Source organism: Glossina fuscipes, unplaced genomic scaffold, assembly GCF_014805625.2.
Source record: "Glossina fuscipes isolate IAEA_lab_2018 unplaced genomic scaffold, Yale_Gfus_2 115, whole genome shotgun sequence".
Classification (NCBI taxonomy): domain Eukaryota; kingdom Metazoa; phylum Arthropoda; class Insecta; order Diptera; family Glossinidae; genus Glossina; species Glossina fuscipes.
In genome coordinates, this window is record NW_023998458.1 from 1,553,029 (window position 1) to 1,576,745 (window position 23,717).

The 23,717-nt window shown below is 35.6% G+C and overlaps 2 protein-coding genes across 3 annotated transcripts in view; one reads left to right on the top strand and one right to left on the bottom strand.

Moving 5' to 3' along the window:
* Positions 1–1,532: 1,532 nt before the first annotated feature.
* On the bottom strand, positions 1,533–9,299 carry LOC119640102 (nuclear pore complex protein Nup98-Nup96). The gene is made up of 12 exons (XM_038037923.1): positions 8,843–9,299; positions 8,557–8,687; positions 6,133–8,479; positions 5,501–6,071; positions 5,347–5,446; positions 5,109–5,267; positions 4,542–5,054; positions 3,708–4,465; positions 2,962–3,236; positions 2,494–2,903; positions 2,291–2,418; positions 1,533–2,038 (listed from the first exon to the last, which is right to left on the bottom strand). The coding sequence occupies exons 1-12, from the start codon at positions 8,986–8,988 to the stop codon at positions 1,688–1,690; spliced, it is 5,889 nt and encodes a 1,962-aa protein (XP_037893851.1). The 5' UTR covers positions 8,989–9,299; the 3' UTR covers positions 1,533–1,687.
* A 1,120-nt stretch (positions 9,300–10,419) lies between these two features.
* LOC119640154 (dedicator of cytokinesis protein 1) overlaps positions 10,420–23,717 on the top strand; it is a 58,151-nt gene continuing 44,853 nt past the window's right edge. The window contains exon 1 of one of the 2 annotated variants that reach the window (XM_038038002.1): positions 10,420–11,118. In XM_038038002.1, the coding sequence (XP_037893930.1) occupies positions 11,073–11,118 (46 nt within the window). In that variant the 5' untranslated portion in view covers positions 10,420–11,072. The remainder of the gene's footprint in view (positions 11,119–23,717) is intronic. The other variant, XM_038038003.1, reaches the window with a different exon arrangement.

The window sequence follows — 23,717 nt, forward strand, 5'->3', positions numbered from 1 at the left end:
TTTCAAATTTATTAAAAAGAACTCTGCGCTGAATATATGCTACTGCAAATAAAAAAAGCTCTAAGTCATTTGAGTAAAGAATATTATAAAAAAGTCTTAAGATTATTAAAACTAAAATTTTAATTAATAATTGGGAGTTACTTTGAACGTTACGATTAGAACCCACACGAAGAAAAGAAAAAGAAAAAAATTACCGACACATTAAAAAATAATTTAAATTTTATTTGCAATAAATTCAAATAAAAATTATTAAAATGATAATAACGACGAGAAGAACAAGAGAAATAAATAAAAATAATTTTTTCATCTTTAAGAAGTTTCTATTTACTTGCTGGTTTTATTATCATTTTTGCTCGAAGAGAGTTGAAAACGTTAATCGGTTCTTTTGGGCTTTTTAACTTCACTTGGAGACTTCTCATCTAGCTTGGATTTCGATTTCTTCCTTCCGCTATGAAATTTTTCTGCATCTGTGACTTTAAAACGTTCATCTCCCTTCAGTTTCGACGACTCTTTGCTTCCCGAACACTTCAGACGTCTTTCACGCTGACGCTTTAATTCACGTATTTTATCTTTTTGTTGCTTTTTATACCTAAAAAGAATTCATTCGTTCAGAATGGTAAACTTTCTTTGCACTTTACTTAATAACTCGCAAATTATAACATATTGTGGAGAACGCATATCATTAATGCTCGTCAATGCCTGTTTATGCCATTTATCCTCCGAGGAAAGATGTGCCTATTTATACACAGCTCTGAAGATTGGTTTTAGAGACATTCGTTCGCAACGGTTCGAAGAAAGCTTCAGTATATGTATTACGCTATATATTCTCAATCATTCGATCAGTGTATCTATGTCTGATAAATGTTTTTCCCATCGTAAAATGGGTGGGGCTGCTGGGACGTTAAGTCACCGTCCATACATACATACATTCATTTACCCACCCCATCTTCACGAAATCTTCTTCTTCTCTTCGCTGTACTTTTCACTTATATCTATTTCTTATTTCACAGTGGCTTGGTGATCCTTTGGTTCTTGCGGATTTATTGTATCAATAGGCTATTTACGCTGCGATAGGACGATTAGTATCTCATGATTAACAGCAGTACTATCTGATCAAATTTGTGCGTACAACAAAAAATGCTTGGGGGGCTAAGCTGGTTTCTTACTGCATGAATCGATTCAGAAAAGATTTCCCTTTAACGTTCATACATTCATTATTACGCTCAACATAGCGGTTACATTATTGGATATATTTTAATGAAGGAGAAGCCAATTTAAATGTTTATCGACGAAAACCGAAAGGCATTTTCTGCCATACATCACTGAGTTCAAAAATCAGTTAAATTAATCAGCCCATGTTTTCGCCCATGAATAGTAAAAGTCTGAAAATTGGATGTCTACTCTTTTGTGTTTTATGTGCAATAATCTTTACATTATGTTAACTAAGTGACCCTTCAAATGAAAGAGTTCTGGCATAAGGAGTATGATAATGTTATGATCTTTCGTATCAACTGTAGTTGTACATACTTTAAGGTTTCCTTCCTTCATCGTTTTCTTTTTAGATATTTATGGTATTGGAAATTAATCTTTATTACATAAGAAATTATTTTTAAACAAAAACTGAAAATTTATGATATGCTTAGAACTAAAAAATAAAACACATATTAAAGTTTAGGCTATCGGCTTATCAATCTATTGCCATCGCGTTGTCATTACCGCTTACTTCAGGTTTACTTAAATCATCAACAAGTGTATCGAGCAGATGCCGCAGCTCCCGCTGAGCAAATTCTTGTGGCAAAGGTAAAAGTTCCAGAGCAATCGTAATGATATTGCATGGATTTAAGACGGGACATACAAGCAAAACGCCACGTAATAAGCAGGCCAGATTTTGGGCAATTTCACTTTGGCATAAACTATGTTTTGTGGTTGGACAAGGTAATGATTTAATGCGCGAACATAAGTCGGCTAATTGAGGTTTTAAATTTTCCCAATGCGCCTCAATATCGGCTTCAGATTTTAAGGATTTCAGGCTTTTAAACTTTAGAAAAACGTGAAAAGAAAGAAAAATCGTTAGGAAATGTTTAAATATCTATAACGGAATTATTTGTATGCATAAATTTGTAGCGAAGATTAAGATTCCAAGCTTCCTGAAATAATCTTCAAATAAGCTAATTCATCATCAAATTAGAGTCGTTCAAAACCCTCGACAAATCTGCTCGTCTCCACGCGTTACACAACTTGTACTTTTCCCGCGACAAACTTAAGCACAAAAGCAATATTTATCATTTACCTTTTCATTAATATTTATAAAATCAAAAAATATTTGCCCTTGTTTGGACCAATTGGGCACTTTAATATTTTTATGCAAATCGGGACTTTCAAATTGCGACAATAAACCATGTAGGTAATCCAGATTGTCTAAAAAACGAAAGAAGAAAAAAACTGTAAATTTGATCGCGGAACTGTTTTACCACATCTCATCTCACATCTTACCATTTATAATTGCGTCTGGGACAATACGCTGGAATATTACTTCATGGGCGAGAGACCATTGCTTAGCCTTTAATAAATATTTCGCTTGCAGATGATAAGCGCCAAGAGATCCCGCTTTCACTGCCTTTGCGTAATCAACCCATTTCTCCGGTACGCCCAAGTTGTTAATAACAAATTTTTCCTTTTCACTAAGTGGCACATCTTTGCTTATCATCACGTAACGATAGAGCACATTCTGTACAGCCAATCCACGTTGATTGCGATCCTTAATATGTAGCAAGACAAAAATGGACCATTCCCATAAATCGTGACTTTCCAATTGGCTGGCAAAACCTGTGTGTAATTGCGCTTCACTCAGCTCAGAACAATGATGATAACCCAAAGCTTCCAATGTTTGCAATAATAACCAACTAGAAGAAAGAGAAAATTTAAAATACATAATTTTTATGATCGAATAGATAAACATACCTTAAACGATAATCCATAGGGTCGGGGGTATGAGTAGCGGGATTTAATAGACTTTCCAAAGGATGACTACGTTTGGAAAACAGTTGCAATAAATGATAACGTAAATCATAAACAGGTTGATATTTTCGTTGCTGTTCACTGAACAGGCTGTCCTCTTCCATATAAGTGGGTATCGGCGGCTGAGAGTAGAATTCCTGTGCTTGAAAACATTTGTCATAAGATATTAAAGCATCGGTTATCGATGAAACAGGCGAATTTAAATACCACAATTGTAACTGAAAGGAATGCGAGAAAAAGAGGGCGTTAGTTAAATAGAAATCTACGCTACATTAGTTGCTCTCTAAGATTATATTAAATTGTTGCCGACAAATGTGAGACCCAAGATTATTTTGGGGGCAGCCTCATCTTTTAAGCCAATCAATTCGGAATCATCTGCTGTATTGAACATATTTATCCATCTGAAGGCAGAATTTTTGAGATATTTTAAGGGAGCTTGTTCCCTAGCATATCCGATTGAAAATAAATCAGGTCGAATTACTTTTACGCCCATATCTCACACTAAATGAACGCGCAAAATCTACTAACGTAAAAACTCAACTTCCTAGGAAAGATATCGCTTTATATGGTAAGATTTCATTTGTAATAATTTAGGATGAAAATTTATCATTCACGCTTATGAAAAGTAAACTCATTAGACGAATTGACAGATCCGATCGAGGCAGATAGACTTAACTCGACTAACTTACCGCCAAAACTTTAATCCATTCAATTCCTTCCAAACAATTGATATCGCCATTGAATGAGCTCATTAGTGGAACACCAGCCACTAGCATAAATAATTTCAAACGTTCCAATTGTATAAACTCATCAGCTTGATCGGCATGCCATGCGGCCAATTGATCTTCAACTAATTGTCGCACTCTTGGTCCAGAGGACAATTGAGACAACAGCAATGACAAGTTAACATCGTCATATGAAAATGCCAATTCGCAAGCTTCGGTTACTTTATGACACATTACCAATTCCAGCAAATGATCCAGATAGGTATTGCGAGACACATTTTTCGTTAATAAATCTTTATCAGTTAAAGTATTTTCCAACCACTCGGACAACAAACTGCGACGACACATCACTACAAAATGACTGGTGGGATCGCGGCCTTCTAATTCCTCATGATCGCCCCATAACGCTAAGCACAGAGACCACACGGATACGGCATACTCCTCCAGAGGGCTTACATTTAGCAATTTTATGGCCTCATCTAAATGTTTTAAAATTAGTTCTGTACCTCCATCCGATTTAATGTAAGGACATTCACTGCCTACAACCTCCTGTTGCTGGGAATTACGCAATTGTATGTTTAAGTGTTCAACTATAGTCTCTTTGAAATTTTCATAATGCAAAGTTGACGATACTTTTATATGCTGTAAGACAGTAGTAGAGTAATCATCGATTGAACGGGTTTTAAATAACTGGACAGCGACATCGTCCAAATTACTGTTCGCTAGACGTATGTAAAAAATATATAAAAAATGATTTTTTTATCACACTTTTTTTAAAATATAGCAAATTGACATTACGTTTCACCTCACGCGTTATGTTACTGTGAGTAGTCGGTACTATTAAGGTTTGTTGAGGGCCAAAGCCGATTTTGAAGCGGCAACTGTTGTAAAGACCTAAATCTGCAGCCCACTTAAAACGTAAAGGATAAGCGATTGACCTGTGCAACGGTACTTGGCAAGCCAAACTCCTTACTGGGGCTACCTTCGGTTTAACGATAAACGGGGGAAGTTCTTGAGTAAAAATCCTTTTATAGTTATCATCGTCCTTATGTTGAGAGATTTTCCTTGTTTGCTTATTGCTTGCAATGGAGGCGGGAGATGAGATGAGTAAATGAGGGGAAGCGTCCGTCAAGCCGAAATCTGGACTCGAAACATCTGACATACCAGCACCGCTACCGACCACGTCACCAGTTACTACATCTTTCCACAATGATGAGGCTCCATTCCACTCGAAAGCTTTCTTTCCACCATAAGTATTAGAAGCTGATGGTAAATCGTGATCATATTCGTCGGGGATGTCATAATCGGAAACTACAACCAATCTCGATTAAAAAAAGATTAAAAACTTTAGTTTTGATACCTTACCCGAATTATTTTCTACATCGTCGTTGATGAAGAATGAAGCTTTCATTAGCTGCAACTTATGAGCATCGATGCCTGCATCTTTTATCATATTAGCTACAGGACTGTTAGGTACTGCACGCTCAAACATGGAGTGATTGTTGCTGTTATTTTCAAAAAATTCTATGAAAAAGTCAAAAACAAGTTTATAATAATAGTATAAAAATTTTATTTAAATGTTAACATCTTCAAGGACACTAACGAGCTTTATCCATAAGCATGAATTCGGCAGACTCGTCTAAGGGATAAAAACCAGCCGTTAAAGTTTTAGGATCCAAAGCACGGGCAGCGTCTTCAGAAATCTAAAATTAAACGTAAAGCAAAATTACTGTTGAAATGGCTTTACTTTTTCTTACTTTTTGTGCATTTTTCAAGGCAGCCAAAGTCATTTTGTCTGCTGCGTTGGCAGGTGGCTTCGCTGTGGTCGCGTCTGCCGCCACTTTGGCTTTTTTCGCATCGCTAGGCACATCGTCGTCTTCGTCGCTATCATTTAAGCCATATTTGGAAAAATGTTTTACTCGAAATACCCAACTGCCCGTTTCAGGACGGTACTCAACGAAACGTGTCTCATTTTTGTCGCATACTCGTCGTAGCTTTCCGTCCCAGTCCATCTCGGTTAAACGTTGAGGATCCTTTATACGCTCATGCGTACATTTATCCAGTGGCCATACTTGGTCGAGAGTAACTTGAGCCTCGCGATTCAAGCCCTGACCTACAGGCGGCTTATTGTTATCGTCCGGATAAATAATGATTTGCTTATCACGGAAATGAACAATTTCATCTAAATTTAAGCCTGCCACATCCATTTCCTTGCCGAAGTATACGTTGCCGTAACCCTCACGGCCCACAGTGAAATTCGGTACTATGCACGAACCATCTTCTGCTAAATAAGATTTTAAATCGTCCAAAGAGGGTATGACGTAATAACTGAAATTAAAGTTATTTTTTAGTAATTAAACAGAATTCTTGACAAGGTTAAGCAACATACCCCTTTCGTCTTAATATAATGCCAGTAGGATGTTCTTCATACTCTGCTAAACCTGATTCATCAATGCTTGTGGATTTATCCTCAGTTGTCAGCGAACGACTGGAAAAGATGCTACTGTTGGCGTTGACATCACTTTGGTCACGGTTCGATAACAGGCTTGTGTTACTTTGATCCTCGAAAGGATTTTCAACTACGGTGGAAACAGACGGTCGCCCAACAATTGCTATATTGCCTAAAGGACGATAAGTTTCTAAAGGCTTGCGAGGCACAAGTTCATTCAATGTACTGTTGGGCGATATGCCTGGTTCAATGCCAGCATTTAAATTATGCTGGCGCACTTTCTCCAAGTTATGAGGATGCAGCCATGATTCGCGGCGACCAGTCGTTTCCGAAGTTGTTGCAACGGCCGCCAATGTACCACTATTAGAATTAGCGTCGCCTCTTGATGGTAGTCCGGAGACTTTGGTTCTTGTGGATTCTGCAGCTGTCTCACCTGAAAAAGATTCGTTGCGTGATCCATTGATTATTGTCGCAGGGCCAGTTTCCGAAACGCTTGTGTCTGCATTGAAGGACGTGTTGCTCGTTTTGTTTTTTAATATTAAACGTTTTGGATTCGGCTTTAATTGGAAGCTTTCTGCGTTGGCATCAAGCTCTTCCAAACCGTCGAATAAACACTTTTTCGTTAACGGTGAACCCAGTGGCTTAAGTTTCACTGTAGCTGGACTCGCCTTTGTTGACACTCTGAATTGTTGACTAGCGCTGAAGCTACTTTCCAGGATTGCTTTTTGTGCTGCCGGATTTGTCGCTCGAGTGGCGTCAACTTCATCGTTTCTTTGCAAATCTTTAAATATAGGATTGTCGCCATACGGTGAAGTTACTTTGGAAAGAATTTGTTGATGTATAGGTATTTGTTGTTGCTGCATGCCACTATTTAATCCGCCTAAATGGGCATTAGTGCCGCCAAGAGAACCACCGCCAAAAGCTGATCCCAATGTACCCGTAGTGCCGAAAGCGTTACTGCCTGTACCGCCAAATAAACCCCCCCCAGGGTTATTTGTCGTAGTTCCTAGAGAAGAACCAAACAGCCCACCTGGCTTTGCTGGATTGTTTCCGAATAAAGAATTACTACCTGTGCCGGTATTGAAATTTAAGGGAGCTGCTTGAGAAGTTTGAGTACCAAATCCACCAAAGCCGGGAGTTTTGTTGAAGAGACCTCCAGCACTCGTCGTTGCATTGTTCAAAGAAAAATTACCGAAGCCAGTGTTCGCCGGCGTAGTAGTTCCAAAACCAGTGTTACCGCCGAAAGCTGCACCTGGTTTCGAACCAAATAATCCTCCGCCAGCCGTATTAGTTGCCGTGGTGCCAAAATTGCCGAATCCTGTATTAGTCGCAGTACCTGCGCCTAGACCAAAAGTTGGTTTATTTGCGTCAGCAGCAGTTTGTCCAAATAATGAAGGCTGTTGCTGCTGCGTATTAGCAGTGTTACCGAAACTTCCAAAACCAGTGTTAGCCTGACCAAAAGCTGGAACTGCGCTAGCGGCGGTACTTTGACCGAACAACGATGGTGCGGCGGTTTGTCCAAAAGCAGTTTTCGCAGCGAATGGATTATTAGCATCTGTACTTGTACTACCGAATCCGGTTGTGGTTGCAGATCCGAATGGCTTTGCCAGGAAACTACTTTGTTGTTGATTAGCAGTTACTCCAAATCCTGTGCTAGCTGGTTGACCAAATCCCCCACCGATAGGACCAAATAAACTTTTGTTTTCATTAGCGTTAGCAGTTGTTTGACCAAACAATCCGGTTGACGGCTGAGCTGTTGAACCGAATAAACCAGTACCGGCCGAGGAGCCCAAGCCGAAGCCTGTTGCTCCTGAAGTACCGGCTTGTGGCCCTTTACGGTTGGCTAAATAATCTTCCATACGTAGTTCTTCCAAGGATTTACCCTCATACTCCTTCATTCCGGTAATACAATGCAATTTGGTATTAATATTGTTGGATTGGCCGCCCTTCATTAAAGTATCTGTGCCCATAGTGGCCTGATATTTGGCTATGGAAGTACCAGGATTACTGGCCGCATTGCCAGGCTGACCGAATGCTGATGTTTGAGTGGCACCAAATACATTGGGCGCAGTGACAGCCGTCTGTCCAAAAGCGCCAAAACTTGTTGATGGCGTAGCCTGTTGGCCAAAAAGTGAGGGAGTCGCTTGCGTTGCCGTCGGCCCGAAACCACCAGGTTTAATGGCCGATCCAAAAGCTGAAGTACCCGCTTGCCCGAAAAGTGATTGTGTACTAGTTGTTGGTTGAGCTGCACCGAATATCGAAGCATTTTGCTGAGGTTGGGTAAAAGCTGTAACAAGGAACAAATTATTTAACAAGTGACTTTAACAAGGGAAGCAGAAGTTTTAGATCAAGAATTTGACTAACCTCCAAACGATGATGTGGTTGTAGTGCTACCAAAACCAGTGGAAGTATTAGATGCACCAAATAAACTGCCCGCTTGTGGTTGACTCGCTGTTGAACCAAATAAAGACGACGTGGTCGGCTGGCCACCAAAGCTTTCAAAATTGCAATGTGATTTAATAAATACAAATTATTATTTTTGATTTTATTGTACAAAGGAAAAAACAAAAATTCATCTCTTATTGATACCCGGAACAAAAATTGATCTTTTAATAATATTCGATATGAAAACTGAAATATTGATATATACTTGCTGGGGGCTGCTCCGAAACCTGTGGTATTAGGTTTGCCAAAAGCCGGCTGACCAAAGGGCGACGTTGTGGTTGCATTATTAAACGTACCAAAACCTGTTCCCGTAGTGGTGGCACCAAATGTGGGCTTCGTTCCACCAAACATGGTTTAAATTTTAACTGCACAAGACTCTTGCAAGAATGTCTTATAATCAATGTAAACACGCGACGATGGACGAATAGTTCTTATTCTTCTTATTTAAGAATGTATTTCACAATCTCAATTCGCAATTCTTTTGTTTACGAACAAAAACAACATACAACAAACTTATTAGTTACGCTGCTTATACAAATATAATAGTGAATTTTTATTATAAAAATTGTAAAGGAAAAACGGTATTGATGTTAAGAAATATTTCAATTATCTATAGAATTTTGAGGGAAGAAACACGGAATGTTATCCAGTGTTTGCAAACGAGTAAAAATGGCGCCGTAAGTATTATGTACTATGATTACCGAGTCCACTTTCTTACAAATTCTCCTTATTTACTACAGTGATGATAACTTTCAAATGGATTTAAAATTTTTGACTTTTTTTTATATTTTCTAAGCACTTTTTCCACAATTTCAATTTAACACATTCTCGAAAAGTATATTTACTTTTCTATGTCATTTCATTTAAATTGTAATGGCATTCGATTTTTAAACATCAAATGGCGGCTTTGGTTATGTCATTAAATGAAAAAAAAAACAGATCGTCTCATTTTCTATGTGCGTGGGCTTTGTAGCGTGCAAATAGATGTAATATTTTATTAATAGACATTTAAAATCCCCATCACATAATTTGAAAGCAAACATTTTAAAAAATATTAAGTTCATTAATGGTCCTTTTGTTGTTATCATATGTATCCGCCTGAGTGGCCGAGTAGGCAAGAGTCTCAAATAGCAACTCAATGGTCGTGGGTTCAAATCTCAAGTGCGGTAGAGTTTTTAATTAAGCCGAAAGCCTTAGATGCTAGTGCTTTAAGACTAAGACATTTAGTTTTAGAATTTATTTTTCTGACTAAAAATAATAATTCATATGTAACCAAAAAAAATAATACCATTTGTTCTAATTCTTTTGCTTTTGCGGTAAGAGGATAAAAAAGAAAATGGGGGAAGAAAAACGCATTTTCACCGCTCAGTTAAAAAATATTTTTTAAGCAACATGAGTTCTTTAAAATACAATTAAATTTGCTTACGGAATTGAACTTTAATCAACTTGTATACAATTTTAATTGACATGGATTTCGGTAAACTTGGCAACCCTGGCAGCATGGTAAAAAACATGTGTGCAAAGAGAGCAAAATAAATTGTAGTCTGACAAATTGAGTTTTATGCACAGCATTTTTGCGGGGTATCCATAAGAAATGTACAACAAAGACAGCAAAGTAACTATTACTCTGAGAAATCGAATTTTATTCTCTCCATTTTGTACAGCAAAGGCAGCAAAGTAAATTTTACTTTTAATTTTCAAAGAAAAGAAAAACATTTCAAACATTTTCTTAGTTGCTTTTTAGTTGTCATTGCTAAGATTTCTTGTGAGCGGATGAAGTTTTCGTATTTAGCTTTTTAAATCTTCATTAAGCGAACTTAATAATTAAATATTGAAAGTGTAACATAAAATACATACACATGCATACATAGAGGCACATTTACTCAAATGCGGGTTCATATATCAAAGTTGACAAGTTTTTGGCCTCAAAGTAAATTATGTACCAAAAATAATTTGATAAGCAACAACAAACCGTTACATCGTAAAATCTTATTCGATAAAATTTCTTCAGTTTCTTAAACGATTAATTGCTATTAAATTGAAGGCAATATAAAAAGTGATGGAAAGATTTATTAAAATGTTTTATTTTTACCGCTGGATTTTGCGTTTTCTTGTCGCGTAAAAGCTTTTGTCTATGCTTAATTAGTGTACAATTTTGATTTTGGATGCACACACATTCGTGATATTAAAAAAAAAAAAAGAATAATAATAATAAAAAACATGACGACATGTCTACAGGCAAAACAAATACATATTGCTTGAGTGCAAGTGAAATCATATTGTAAATGTTTGCCTGAGAAAAAAAAAAAGATATATAATTTTAAATATTTTTTTGTTGCTCTATTGTTGCTGTTATTGTCGTTATCGTTGTTGTTGTTTTTTTTTTTTTTTTTTAATTCGCATTGAACAACAAAATATTTACAAATATAATAACGATGGCGGTGTGGAACGAATGCAGTCACAAACAAGTGTTCGGAATTGGTGAGTTAATTATCATTATCTTATTTTATGATTCTATCTCTCTTGCCCTTTCATTCATTCATCGTTATCATAGCAGTCATTTGTTATTGTAGACAATATCAATAAATTCAACAAGTTGTTTGATAGAACAACAACAATTGAAATTAATCAGCTAGAATAGAAGAAAAGCAAAAAAAGAAATTAAAAACAATAAGAATAAAACGAAAGGGGAAAAAGCGAAAACAAGGACAATAGTGTTGGAAAGTGATACTGAGCTACTTTAATGATAGAAGGTGGATCTTGAAAGCCTATGTAAAAAAAAGTACGTTAATAAGATGGAGTATTTTTCGACCACAATAAGAGACCTACGGCGCCCGCGACATGTTTAAAGCATCTAGCGAAATAAATTTATTTTTTTAATATAATTTTAAAGGTTTGTTCTTCCTGCTTTTAGGTAAACAGTTGCCCTCAGTGTGTCATTCAACTTTCATTGTTACATTTTTTGGCCTTTTCAAGAATAGAGACTAAAAGAAAATCACTTCTTCTCCCGCTCATTCTTTTCGCTCTCTCCGTCATTCTTTAAGGATAGGATTACAAAGCATCCAAAAAAATAAATAAATAAAAAAATAAGAGTTCTTACTCTCCGAAGGAATATATTATAATATTATCTCGTATGAGGTCAACTCAATTTTTGTCTTGAATAAAAATGTATTAATACATTAAGTAATTAGTTGAAGAAAAAGTTCAAACAGATAGCCCAAAGTATGCGTATATTTACTGAATTTTATACCTCAATATATGACCTTAAAAATGCATTCGATCTCCTGCTGTGTTATTACTAAAGGAATTTCTATATATTAAACAACAACTACTCCAACTCCAACTGTAAAAAATATATGAAAAGATTGCTTAAATATTAGACACACTAACACATTGATTGTGCGGGTTTTTGTTGTTGCTCATTTTTTAACTTTTTTTTTCGACTTTTTGAAAACAAATACAAAACTGGTTTACCTTTATTAGTTACAATGTATGTTCAACTTCGTAATCATATACATTTATGCTAAATATGTACATGTGCAAGATGACTGCGCATGTTATGTCTCTGTGTGTTGCGAGTGTTTGAATAAGCGGCAATTTTTTTTTTGTTTTCTTTATAGAGTGGATCGCGCACAATATAAATTTGGTCAAGTGAAAATCTAGCTCCTGAACATGCACAAACTGATAATGACCGTAATTATCGTTTTTATTTATTTTTTACTATCGGTTTTATTTATTTTTTTTTTACTTAAGAGAAAACTAAAACTACAGTTTATTGTTTAGTTTGTAATGAGTTTTCAGGAAAAGTTTTTTGTGGTAATGTAGTATCTGGATCGCTTAGAATACGGTTGAAACTTTCAAAGTTGAAATAAGATACATGCTTCACTTGCAAATTCTGCGTCCGTCTGACTGCCTTTGGGCGGAATTCTCCAATTCCGACAAAATGAATAAGAAAAGGGTTATATAGAAAACCGGCATTCATGATTAATCGAATTTGCAGGGAAATAAGTGGAAAACCAATTGCAGGTCCTCCTGCAGGAACGCTGGCTTTAGATGTATCTTTAAAAAAAAGCTTTATTAGCTGTGCAACGGTCGGGGGAAATTTTGAAAGATAAATTATTGAGCAAAAATTTTTTTATGTGGGCTTTGAAGTGGACCTTCTGATTTCTAATGAAATTTATCTCGATTGTCTAAACGTTTTTCGTAGGTTCAAGGCCTTTCAGTATTTTTCAGTGAACTTTCTTTAGACTGAAAAATTTGTATTTGCCACACTCAGGTGGATTTCTTTTTGAAAGTAAAATTCAGGAAAAGCGAAAATATAAAACTAAAATTAGTTAGCTTAGCGAAGGATTCTTCTTTTTCCACTACACACGGAGATACGCTCCGAGCGGCAACCTTGCAAAATCCTTACCGCATAACGCAAATTGTAGCGATATCTCCCATATGTGTTTTTAAATAGCGTTTTTAAATTCCGGTTACTATATGCACATAACATATTAACATCTCTGGATCCGTACATAGGTATTAATATGACTTTCGCCAAAGGCATTTATAACTTACAACCTGTGGTACATTGTGGTACATATTAAGTGTGTGTTCGTAACACCCAAAAGGACTTGAGATAGACTAATTTTTTATTATATCAATCGAATCAGAATCATCTTCTGAATTGTTTTACACATGCATTACAAGTTGCAATTTTTTGAGATATTCTAACGTGGTTTGGTCCAAGGGGGAAACATATATGAAAATGGATTGGGACGCATCATTTCTACATTCATGGTCTATAAGACGTCTGATTTTAAAAAAGTCGTAGTATGAAAAAAATTTTCAATATGCAAAATTTTTAGACTAAAATGGTCGAGTAATGGTATTTTCTTATATTAAATCGATATAAAAGATCATTGGATCAGATTAGGGCATTGTAAGCTTTTGTATGACAAAAAGGTTTATTTTAAAATATTTTACAACGAAAATTGATCCCTAATAGTGATTTCACGTAAAATATTTATGTAGCAAAACAGGTCTACTTTTTAATAGTTTCCTATGAAAGTTGATTCACCAAAGTAATGTGACATAAAAATGAGCTGCACCAAATTTAGACTACGCAAGTCCATTTTTTGGAACCTAAAAAAAGGCATAAAAGGCTTCTCATGGTAAAGAATAACTTTTTAAGGCACCAAAAGTCCAGTTTTTAGTATTTTATGTCAAAATAGTTGAATAGTGACAAGATCTTTAAGAAGAAATTAAATTTTGCAAAATTTGGATCAAGTTACTTCGAGGCTGCCTTGCATACATATAAGAGCTTTTCAATATACCGTTAGGTGGAGAGAAGGTTATCATTTTGACATTTTCTCATGAAAGTAAATGAAGAATTGCGTAAAATGGACCGATATAGGGTATCTAAGATTCGGCCATGTCCGATTTTTATGGTTTGGCTTGTTTTGAAACTAGTTTAAATATTTGGAGCAACATCAGTGAGAAATGTCAATTAAAAACAAAAGTGCATTTACTTCGGATGGCTTGGAGCAGAGGTATTCTTAAAAATGTTATAAGAATATTACGTTACATTACTTAAAATTTCTATTCTATTCTATAATTTTTCATTATATCTATCTATTCATTTCATTTATTCATTTTTGTATTCCCTACTTTAACTTAATACGCCTGCTTTCTATTCCAAGATGTAGTTAAAACAATATCTCGTTCTCAACACTTAATGCATAATGGAAGCTCCTCGACGTCTATTTGAAAAAAAAAAAAAAAAGTTCTCACATTACGTTTAGTTGTTTTTAAAACGACATTGAGTAATTTCTTGCAATCAAAGCAATTTTTTTTTTTTTTAATGCTATTATTTATTATTATTTTTTTTTTCGTTTCTCCTCAACAACTAGTTTTCTAAATACTAGTACTAGTACTTTTTACGTTTTTTATCACAGGAAAGGGTAACATTAAATTTGTCAGTACTTTTGTAACATCCCGCCATATATCTTAGTGCTCGATAATCTATAAATATTCTTTTGATCCATGTGAGTCGTTAATTATTCATTCTACCTATATCTTTGGAGATAGAAAATGAAAAAATTGATACAGGATTCCTTTAAAGATTCTTTCAACCGCTTGACGTATAAGATCGGTCAGGATGCCCACATTAGCAACTTTGCGTGAATATTCGATCAGCCCTTCGAGAGACTAAGTCAAGAAATAGTTAAAATCGACTGGAAAAAAAGGCCGACATTAGTGATTAAAACGAAACGATCCTGAAAAGAAAAACAAAAGCCCAAATTTAATTGCTTTTATTCCATGTGATCTGAATATAAAGTCAAGTCATCTAAAAGCTTGCGTTGAGAATGGTCCTAATCTGCGGATTGCTATAAGCTAATAACTACCAGACATTTTCTTAAAAATGGTGATTGCTTGGTTCGCCTTCTTCAAAGCTCCCTTTTTATACCCTACGCCGTTTGGGATGACGGGGGATCTTAAGTTTGTAGGGGAAGAAAGAGTTGAAATAAGCACACTTTTTATTGTATTGTATTGTCTAAACTTGTCAGTCCGTACGACTCTCTTGCTCTTTTGTGCTTAATTTTCAAATCGAAACCTATGAGATATTTGGATGTACATTGGTACACTAACGTGTTTCGTAATGCTTCGGATCGGACTACTTTTTCGATCATTTTTCACGTAAAGCTTTAATTTGAAAAGCTGTTCTTTAAAGTATTTAGTTGTGAGCCGTGGCTTACTATGTGGCGTTCTTTCTCGTACTTTCTTTCTGAAGTGTTGCAAATGTCGACAATTTAATAATAAACGTATAGATGGACAGACAGGCGGACGTAATGAGCTTCTTTCCGACTTAGGTCAAATGTGAGGAAAATAATGCAAAAACTTGTACACTATTGCGAGAACTTGGCACCGCTACCAAATATCAATTCAAATATTGACAAAATAATCTAATATAACCGGTCAAGAGAAATGCATAATGCGTTATTTGGTAGTGTTTTCAAATGAAATTCCGCGGAACACTAACAATTGCACCAGAAAGTTATGGCAAATTTCCTACTCTAGGGGAGCCTGGTAAGGGGAGAAATTAATTTTCTTATTTTTCAATCCGTCGGTATGGAAGCAGAGTGATGGACAGGGAAAATTATGAGGAAAGAAATGGGGAAGGAAGGCGATAGCGTTCCTGGTCGGACGGAATAGCTACATGACTTTAGCATTTTGCCGTATTTACCAGAGCTTTGTAAGTATTTGCCATCGTGATCGATCTACAGTAAGCTTAAGAAACTTGGGCAGAGACAGAGTGCTATAGTTTTTTTAATATACGCCGGCTTAAGTGAATTGCAATATAATGTTGACAACGTATATCTGCAGTTGGTAGAACTGTTTCGATTTGATGCGAATCGCTTTAATCTGATGAAATTGATTTACAGTTTGGGAATGGATGGATGAAAGATTAAAAGTGACTCAGATGAGTTTATAACGTAATTACTTCAATTTGGCCTTGTGAGAACTACTTATTGACCGAGAATCTTGTCTAAAATTCGTTTTAGAGCAAATTTCATTTCCTTACATGTTTCTCTTCCCGGTTAGTCATTGTACAAGACGATCTATTATTACGTTGTTGTTGTTGTTGTTGTTGTTGTTGTTGTTGTTGTTAGAAAAAAATGAAAATGAATGATAGAAAAACTATTAAAATTACTTTCTTAGTAGAAACTTTTAAACTAAGATATTCGAAGAATATACAATGATAATACATTTGAAGAACAGGTAAAGTTAGGCGCAAATCAAAAGAAAAGCCTACGGCGTCTCACTTAAGCTACAATAGCTTTGGCGCTTTAATGAAATAAGTTTAGCTTCATTTTAGAACGCGTGCCATGCTCACGACCTCAATATTTATATTAAAAACGACGCATTTAATATAACTGTAAATGAATGTAGATACGTATGTATGTATGTATGTATTTATGCATGTACATATATATTTATTTCTCCCCTTCTCTCTCTGCCTCTACGACTTCTTTTCCTTTACTTTGTGTTTCCACTTTATTTTCTTTTTGTTAATATTAAATTTTATTAAAAACTATACTAATGTACGGTACGGTCTTGCAGAGCATAGCAGGGGTTAAATACGCGATCTCCACAAAACAACACAAAAAAAAAAAAAAAAAATAAGAAGAAAATTAAAACGGTGGCTGCAATAATTACACTTCCCGTTGACTATTGCTGGATAAATTGTTCGGATTTTATACTACTTCTGAGTAAGCACTTATTTCTCTCTCTCTTGTGTCTGCTTGAAATGCATTCCGTTTTCACTGTTGTTTCTAACTATTAGGATATGTTGGAGTTATTTGTTTATTTATTTATATTTTTTTTTTCCTTCGCCTATACGATTTTAAATGGTTGACAAATGTGTGTCTTTTAACAATAACAGCATAAAAAAATTTTCAGTTAGTTGAATGTTTGTGTACACACGAGGGTTGTCTGAAAATTTTCCGCCAAAGAATTCTCTCCACCATTTCTTTAGAGCGCTAGAATCAATCCAATCCTTCCTTAATGTTTCAAAACGTTTTTAACGAACCATTTGTCGTGATTCTCAAAGTCTGCTCGAGTTTCCGTAATGATCTCAACATTTGATCATTTTTTTTCTGATTTGTAAATAGGTAAGCACCCTTAAGGATCGTATTTGCAGAATACGTTGAATAGGGCAAAAACCTTTGCGATTTTGGCAAAGTGTTTTTTGGTTTAATACACTGAGTGGCACTGAATGTGTGGTCAGCTTTGGATTTATTCATAGCTTCTTCTATACCTGTAACCACTCGGTGGTACTTTAACGATATTTTCGTTCGTGCTTTTAGCATATGATCGGTCCAAAGATTCGTCGTTATCAGCGTTACAACTTTATCCCCAACGTTATGTCCACTTAGGCTTCGATACTGACCAACTTTGGAAAAATGGCTTATACTCATTTTCTTATTTTGGGACCTCAGGATAAGTAGGGCCGCTTTCAAAGGGATTTGTCCTTCTCCTTCGGAACGTCAGTTATCGCTTATCATAATACAACTTGTTGTGCCGTCATAAATCGTGAGGTAGATAAGCCTGTAAAACGAGGAATACATCTGTGAAAAATAATGGTGCAGACTGTGACTGTCTTGCCCAGTTTCTATCTTTTCCAGTTTTACACAAGCAATTACATCGATTAACTCAAGCAATGCTCAAACGATAACTGCGGCTCCAATATGACTAAAGTTTTCATGCATGCACAAGCCAATTCCCTAACAAGAGTAAATGCTGCCGTATTCATGTTCAGGCTGAAAACTTTTCACAAAAACTATATAATAGATTGGGGAAAAAGACACCCATTATACTTTCGGTAGATGGGCGTAGTGGTCGATATCTCGTAGAATATCGCTCAAACCATTTCAGATTTGTGCTTGTTGGAAAGGTGACATTTCGCACTAAAAAAAAATTTTCTGCTGTTTTTTTGTTTGGTGCCTTCAGGATGTCAAAAATGGAGGCCAACAAATGCAAGAAATACATGGTAATCGCTGTTTCATCGCGCTTTGCCTACGACCGTCGGAGTAGGGGACCAATTCTTCAACCCCGGTTACCATCCGTTTAAGAAACGGGTCAATTTCATTCCGTTTGGCCTCGCAGATGGAAACTGGATCCATTATGTTTTTTTGTGTTAATAGATGTGGCACTCAAATGTCAAGCTTGTTGTTGAATCCAGATTTGCGCTTATGGTCGATTCTTAGCTCGTGGCTGGTCATTTTTGTGCTTTTATCGATATTTTCGATGACGGGCCAAAGCATTTTTTTAGTGCGAAAAGTCACCTTTACAACGAGCATAAATCTGAAATTGTTTGATCGACACCTTACGAGATATCGATCATTACAGTCTTCTACCGGAAAAATAATAGATGTCTTCTTCCTCCATATGAATATATATACAGGCATGCATAAGTGCATCGGGTCGAAAATTTTTTAGACAACCTACGTACAAATGCAATATTAACATCCTTGCCATCGTCATACTTATAGGCTCGTTTCGCTTATTTATCCCGTCGTGCATATTCACTATGATTGTTTAGCATTATTCTCCCCTCATGCACATACTCGCCTGTACATTGACATTTCCCGGGATTGTGTTTGTATTCGTGTATGTTTCTTTGCTTTTGTCATTATACAAGATGTCAAAAAAGTGTCGGGAATTGCCAAATACAAAACATTATTTCTTGAAAATTTCTCCCAACTACTACTCTAGATAAGTACTTCCTGTAAAAATTTAATGCAATCGTTGAAGAAGCTTCCGTCTCAGTTCCCAGTAGCTTTCTTCTTAGAACCTCTTTGCTAGGGTAGATGGGTTAGGCGAACTCCTTTTCGCCTTTTTCGAAGCGTTAATTAAGGTTTCAACGAAAGGCGAAGCCATGTACACGAGACTTTAAAAAATGCGCCATATTTACTGATTGGGCTTTGGAAACTAATTCTCACGAGAATAATGGAAAATCGAAAACGATCAGCATTAACTTGATAGTTGAGTGTCAGTCTTTCGCTGTTTAAGCATCAATCATCTTTCGTGCTTTCATGTGTTTGTATAACGTTGTGATTTTCAGGCATTTATCAGAATCACGGGAATAATGAAGCATTATTCATACTATATAATGAAGATTAAATTCATTTATATCTAAACTATGTATAAGCGTAAAATATCGTACATATGGTAAATGTGTAATGAAATAATTGAAAAGTCAAAGTTCAAATGTGCTTCAAGTGTGCAATCGTGGTCCGGTTAGGACTAAAACAATCTCTTTAAAGATTACTGCACCGACTAGACTCTTCGACCATATCTTTAGCTTTTTCTGAAGAAAATTGAAAGCTTTCGGGATAACACCAGTAGCACAATGCCAAACGGATTATTGGAATTCGATCTCATAGATGTTGATATCATGGGCTGAGAAGATTAAGTGTAAACGGTGACTCACTCTTTCATGCCTACGTTTAGGATTATATCGGCCTTGTACTTGTTCCGTGGGTACACGGAAAATTAATATTTTCCTTACTACTCTTGGAATGCTTGTTAAAGAAAATCGATTTTTGCAGATCCTTTCCAACATTTTTAACGGCCTCGCACAAACAATCCCCCGGAAGATACTTTAAAGAATCTCTTTGCTCGATATGTTAATTCGGGGCAAAAGTAGTAAACCCAAGTCGTAAGCTTAGTAAGCTTTTCTAACTTTTAAAATGTTTCTCCTGGTACTTTATTGACAGAGTATGTACATGGATAACATGTACACTTTTTAATGTCATAGAGTAAAGTTGTCGTAATCCCTTAACTAACTGTACTAAAAATTTCATTTGAATTGTTCCTAGGTGTACGTATACATCTATATACATATTTTGCGGAGTGGGTTCATAAATTCTTGCGGACTAGTATGTTGTTACATGCTAAGTTTACATGCATATACATTTATATAACATATGTGTTTTGTTGTTTATTCAACTCTATGCTCTCCTACATACGTTTGTTTACACTTCATAATGTCTGCTGTGTATATGTGTGTTTTGCTTCTATAGACTATTTTCCGCTTGAAACTAGCATTAATCTTCAGCAGACAACATACCGCACAAACCGTAGAGATATGTAATATATCAGGCGACTCACTCCTTATTCCAGTGCGTGTTTCTGCGTTCATCATGTTATGATTACTTACTTGAGATTTTCATTGAGTTTACGTGTTATTTTTAGAGCATATAATCTCTTTTACTTTATTTTATTTAATTGAAACTGAAAAGTTTTTTGAAAAAAAAAAAAAAAAAAAACCAAAGAAATTTTTTAATTTCAAAATTTTAAGCTAATTACAGACAAAAAGAAAGGATTCTATGTGAGATATTGTAAAGGAAATTTTCCCAACTATTTGCCACCGCTTCATGCAACTTTTTGGCGTTAATTAATGTTGTGAACACTTTCATATGTCGAGCATTGCTATCCATCTAGGCGGCCGGCCACATATAAATTTTAAAAGAAAATCAAGTTCCAGCTTACTCACACTCACTCACACTTCCAGGATCCTATGACTTAGTTTGGTTAATCAGAAACTTTGCAGCTAAATGCACTAATGATATCGCTTGGAGTAAGAAATGTTGGTAACTTTTTTGTATTCTTCATTTGAAAACGTTACAACAGACTGGGAATCCATTTGTTAAATAATTTTTCTCAGTCAGATGTTTGAAGTCAACTAGAGCAGCATCGATGCCTCCATATACATGCGAGGTTAGTTAAGCATCTGTGCAATACGAGCTGCGCCATGTTGACGCATGGGTACCACTATCGGGCATTCTCATCAGCGCTCTTGCACAGTTGTTCTGCCCATACACAGCGCGACACATTATCGAAAGTGAGTGTCCCTGAGCTGCCTTTGCCTGAAACGTTTGTAGAGGGTTTTAATCGCGTTGCCTTTCACTGAAAGATCCATTGAAATCTTTTTACCACTACTCTCTTTATAATGCTTTCCAATCATCTAAACCGTAGTCGCTTGTATATTGGCATTCAGTGCATCCACAATGAATGAGTGATTCTATCAGAAATGTTCTTCACCGCCAGAGAAGATTCTTTCATGTTTTCTATGGATGGATGAAAATATGCTGGCACTGGTTTTTCATGCACCCTTTCTTTCTTCTTGTACCACTTGACTTATACGTAAAATTAACTAACTACTTGAAGACAAGTTTAATTTTTCTTGCAAAGACCAACTCAAGAGATTCATAGAATGGTTAGTTAGATCTTTCCATTCAAATCAAACGGGACTAATCCAAAAGCGAGTAACATCTCCTTATATTAGAAACGCTAAAGCTAAACTTCAATCGAGTTAATCGCACATATATTGCCTACAGTCATTGACGCGTAATTCCAACACTTAATAAAAAAATGCAAATGTAGATAAAAAAAAAAAAAAAAAAAAATGCATTTCGAACAGTGTGTTAAGTTATTTTTTATGTGCTAATATGTTAACATGCATTGCAAACAAATGAATAAAAAAAGAAAAAGAAGAAAACTTTATGTTCTTTGGCCCATTATATAGGGAACATTAATTTCACATAAATTCTTCAATTGCTTATGTATGGTATTGTCTGGTGGTTGATTGTTGCGTTCGTGACACTTGAAGCTTGATGTCTATTAACACAATTGGGCAAAACTTTATTCACATCACTTGTACGTTAAAAATGAAAGAAGGAAAAAAAAAAAAAAAAACAACAAAATTTAATGTAGCATTGTTGTCAACAGATCACACGCACACACACTATCATATATATGCATACATTTATTTATTTTTTTAATGAATTTTTCATGCATTATTTGCGTTGGCCATGTGTCATTCACTAAAGACAACATAATTGAATTGATACATGAATGCGTGAAAGTACAGTCTGTTTAAGGAAAAAAAAAAGAGAAGAAAAACAGATAAAAATGAAAACACCCCAAAAGGGGAACAAAAAAGCATCTTTTCTAGGCATGTATCTATGTATCTATGTACAGCATCTAAAAGTTTATAACCGCATATATAGGATATCTATAGACCAAAGAATATGAAGACAAGGGTAGAGGACAAGCAGGAGTTACGTGTAGAATACGCGTACAAATAAAATTTGACTGATAAGTAAGAAAATGTTTTCTGGCATTTTTTAATTTTTTTTCTATTTCCGCTTTTTATTGTGATAAACTCGTTATTCATTTGATTAATTGCAGTTTGAAATTCTTAAGCACAATTCGTTTAAAAAAATAAATCAATGAATGCATGCATACGAATGCCTAATATTTCACAGATCGTTAATTGCCCATAAACACAATTCTTTTCTTTCGTGTTTTCACAGACGAAAAAAAAAAAAAAACAAAAACTACGCAGAGATTATTTGTTGCTATATGTATTTAAATAACATTTAGAAAATCGGACATCAGGAAACGTAGAGATGCCATTCCAAGCTATGCAAACATATCTTTGTTAGATACGTCTGTCCGTCATACCAAGACAATCTATCAAATAATTTGGTTTACATGCCTGAGTAACGAAGAAATTTTTTGCTCTGATTTTAAAGAAGAAAACCTTTGAATAATTAACCAAAGTGCATCCATTTGACATCGCGAAGAATCTCTTAGTGACCATCAACCATAAAGGGATAGACCCTTTCAATTCAATGCGCTAATGGAGAGGTTAAGGATGATTCGTGGTCACAACGGTGATATTTGTTCATGTCTGTGACTCCACAATCGCCTCTGCCACAGTGTACGAAAAAAAAAAAACGAATTCGATTACAATTTGCAAGTGAGGGTAAGGCTAGCAGAAGTAATCTAAACTATTTTTATAAGGAGGCAAAGACATAAGCGGATCTCCACCACAAAATTCCTAAGGGCAAAGAGCAGGGATTGCTTTTGAAGGGATTCTGTATTGAATCTGACCAACAGTTGCTGTAAGGAGAACACACCACAGAGACTTGGTTATGTATTGATCTGAATAAGCTCACCTTTACGAATCGTTACGCGCTTTGGACCATCATTAAATGAAACCTAAAGCCGTTTTAGCTTTAGTTAGAGAGAGCACAATGTTCTGATTAAAACGTAGTTTTCGCTCAAATAGAACTCATGAATGAATCTAGATTTTCCAATTTTTCCGATTTGATGAAATACTCAGTAGTGAATGATTTCCTTCTTGAAAAGGGAAAGTTTTAAAAACCAATTATGATAGGCGGTTAAAGATTTCATTGCTCGAAAGACTTAGTTACTTAGATATCAAAGCGGTCGTGTGGTGTCGTTGGCTGCCCGTTCAAAAAGAAGGAAAGCGTCTATCCCTTTACTCGGACTACACGGGAAGTCACCTGACGCACACTTCTTGCAAGATAGTCTATCCCATCTGTTTTATAATTGAGTTGCCTCATACCCATTCATTTATGTCAGCTTATGATTAATTTGCTAAACAAACTTACTCTAGCACCCTCTGCCGAGACGAAAGATATGTGAGCTCAAAATAAAGAAAAATTTCATGGTAAAGATGTTATTATTATTATTATTATTAATTTCGCCAGAGAAGTAAA